Source organism: Engraulis encrasicolus, chromosome 19, assembly GCF_034702125.1.
Source record: "Engraulis encrasicolus isolate BLACKSEA-1 chromosome 19, IST_EnEncr_1.0, whole genome shotgun sequence".
Taxonomy (NCBI): Eukaryota; Metazoa; Chordata; class Actinopteri; order Clupeiformes; family Engraulidae; genus Engraulis; species Engraulis encrasicolus.
In genome coordinates this window covers 12,155,889-12,158,388 of record NC_085875.1, presented here as the reverse complement: position 1 = coordinate 12,158,388, position 2,500 = coordinate 12,155,889, and the positions used below count along the sequence as shown (strand labels likewise).

General features: G+C 43.6%; 1 protein-coding gene across 2 annotated transcripts in view; it reads right to left on the bottom strand.

Annotated features, from left to right (window-relative positions):
- Positions 1-2,500, bottom strand: part of eif2ak4 (eukaryotic translation initiation factor 2 alpha kinase 4) — a 109,922-nt gene that overhangs the window by 28,115 nt on the left and 79,307 nt on the right. For both annotated transcript variants that reach the window (XM_063183651.1, XM_063183652.1), the window contains exons 35-36: positions 1,791-1,900; positions 1,325-1,383 (exon numbers count right to left, since the gene is read on the bottom strand). In XM_063183651.1, the coding sequence (XP_063039721.1) occupies positions 1,325-1,383; positions 1,791-1,900 (169 nt within the window). The remainder of the gene's footprint in view (positions 1-1,324; positions 1,384-1,790; positions 1,901-2,500) is intronic.

Here is a 2,500-nt window from a genome sequence, read left to right as displayed (position 1 = left end):
TTTTCTCTTTTTTCCATTAAGGTCCCATATTATTTAGAAAAAAATATATAATAATTGGAAGCTAAAAAACACATCTCAACCAGGGGTGCCAATAATTATGGAGGGCACTGTATGATCTGCAGCGACTAATTAGGGAACAACAATGATCACAAAATAGAGAGACCACAGCACACCAATCAATTCTGCAATCTTACTGCATTTTATCCTTGTTAATAAGAACAAATGACTAATGCTTTGACACAATGATGTCTTCTGTCACCAAACTGTGTTTTGTGCCATTGCTGGTCTGGACCAGGTCTTAAGTAAGTGAGCAATTAGCACGGGAAAGAATGGTTTAGCAGATTTTCCCGACTGGGATTTAGGAAAACAAAGAAACTAACTGGAATTCCCTATTTACCACTAGCACATGTGGCGTCCCGTAAAGGCTGAGATATCCGACCCTGGTAATCTGGTCTAATCTGGACTAATCTGGTCGCAAGGTTGTCGCTTTTTCATGTCTGGAGCACAGAGGTTATTTAAGGACATAGAAGGCACAAAAGCAGGATTCAAAAGCAGTGGACTACCGTGACTTGCCTTATTCGCAATTTAATCCTTTTGCTTTCAGCAAAAGAAAGACCATTATAGCCATCCCACAATGAGATGGTACTGTTAAATGATTAGACAGTATTTTGCTGACTTCAAGGGAAAAGTTTGCAAAAACTTTCTTCTTTCTAAAAAGCCCTTTTTGAACTTACTTTGCTACTTTGCCAGCAGAAACATGTTCTGGGTTTCTAATTCAGTTAAAAAGAAAAAAAGGGCGGCCAATACGGCAGTCTGTCAGAGTGAATTATGCCAACTCATTCAACTGAACTCCAAATGCTGGTGAGATTATATTTGATACATATTTGGCACAGAATAAGATACTGTTAAAAATAAAAGGTTATCTACCCTATTTATATTTCTATCCTATTCTGTTCCATTCTATTCTATTCCAGATTAGCACTACAAAACACTTTTCTTGGCCCTGTTTTGTGGGAACTGTGAACAGATTCAGAGAAAGGGTCTTCATTTGCAGCGCAAACCCAAACGTTGGCAGCACTTCACAATGAACTGCCATAATGGTCTTTCTGAAAAGGCTGACCGATTTGGGCCTGTGGACCACAGTTGGCCTGCAACTAAAGCCACACTTAATCAATTATCCTGCAAAATGAATGTTTAGCTTTACCCTTGAATCCACCTAATCCACCACAAAATTCAATTTTGTTTGAATGGGTCTTGGGAACATCTGTAGCACCTCTATTGAGAAACAGGATCTCCCACAGAGGGAGCGTGTAGCAGTCAGTACCTGAGCTAGTCTGCAGTGATCCCTTTGGGTTCTGGAGTGAAACACTATCGGATGCATCTCTGCGGAGAGAGAGGAAGAGGAAGGGAAGAGGAGGGAAGAGGAGGGAAGAGGAAGGGAAGAGGAGGGAAGAGGGGCACATCATTCACCTTCACATTCCACATGCACAAGGTTATGTAAGAGATGCTCGAGAGACACGTGCACATACACACAATACACAATGCACGATCCTATAGGGAAAACACACACACACACACACAGGTCAGAACACACAGATACAGGCAAAAATAACAACACGCACGCACGCACGCACACACACACTCAACATGTGTGCACACACATGCACAAAAGCATATACGCACACACAGACATCTACGCAGATGTATGTCGGGATAAATCATAATACACACCCACACACACGGGTCGGGATAAATCATAATACACACACCCACACACACGCGATAGGTACCTGTTTCTCTCCTCAGAGAGTTTGGTCCGGCACTTTTGCACAATGTGATCCACCAGCTCCGACTCAGGAATCCTCTTCTCCGACTGACGGTCCTTCTCAAAGGACTTCACCTGGGGAAGGAGTTACAGTTAAGAACAAGACACCACTAAGGCAGCTGTTCATGAGAAAAACCCAAGAGCACATCTTGTGTAGCATCGTCAGTGAAAACAAAACCTGCTGTCCTGGACGCTATCTCCCTTCAGGACATATCCAGTACAGGAAGTAGCCAGTGTTACCAGATTGGGCTGTTTCCCGCCCAATTGGGCTGCTTTGTACGGCTGTCTGCGGGTAAAAATGGTGTTTTGCAGGAAAACCCGCTCAATTTAGCCCATAATCAATAGAATTGGGCAGGATTTAGTTCTTCCAGGCAGGTTTAGAGCATGTTTTGGGCTGGAAATCCTCATCATCATCTGGCAACCCTGGAAGTTGCCTCTCGCATTTCAACAGGAGGCCATCTTCGTTAACCTGACTCGCACCAGATGAATGGGTTCCGTCTCGCTCCTAACCCAAACATTCACCTGGAGCTACGCCATAGGTGAATCCTCCAGTCCTCCAGACCCTCATGTGAGCTCACGAAGCTGAGCTGAAATGCAGAAGGTTCTGGCGAGAGTCAAGCTACGTCTTCGTAACTTCATTACATGAGCATTTTTTTTCTAACTTCCTGTTATCTG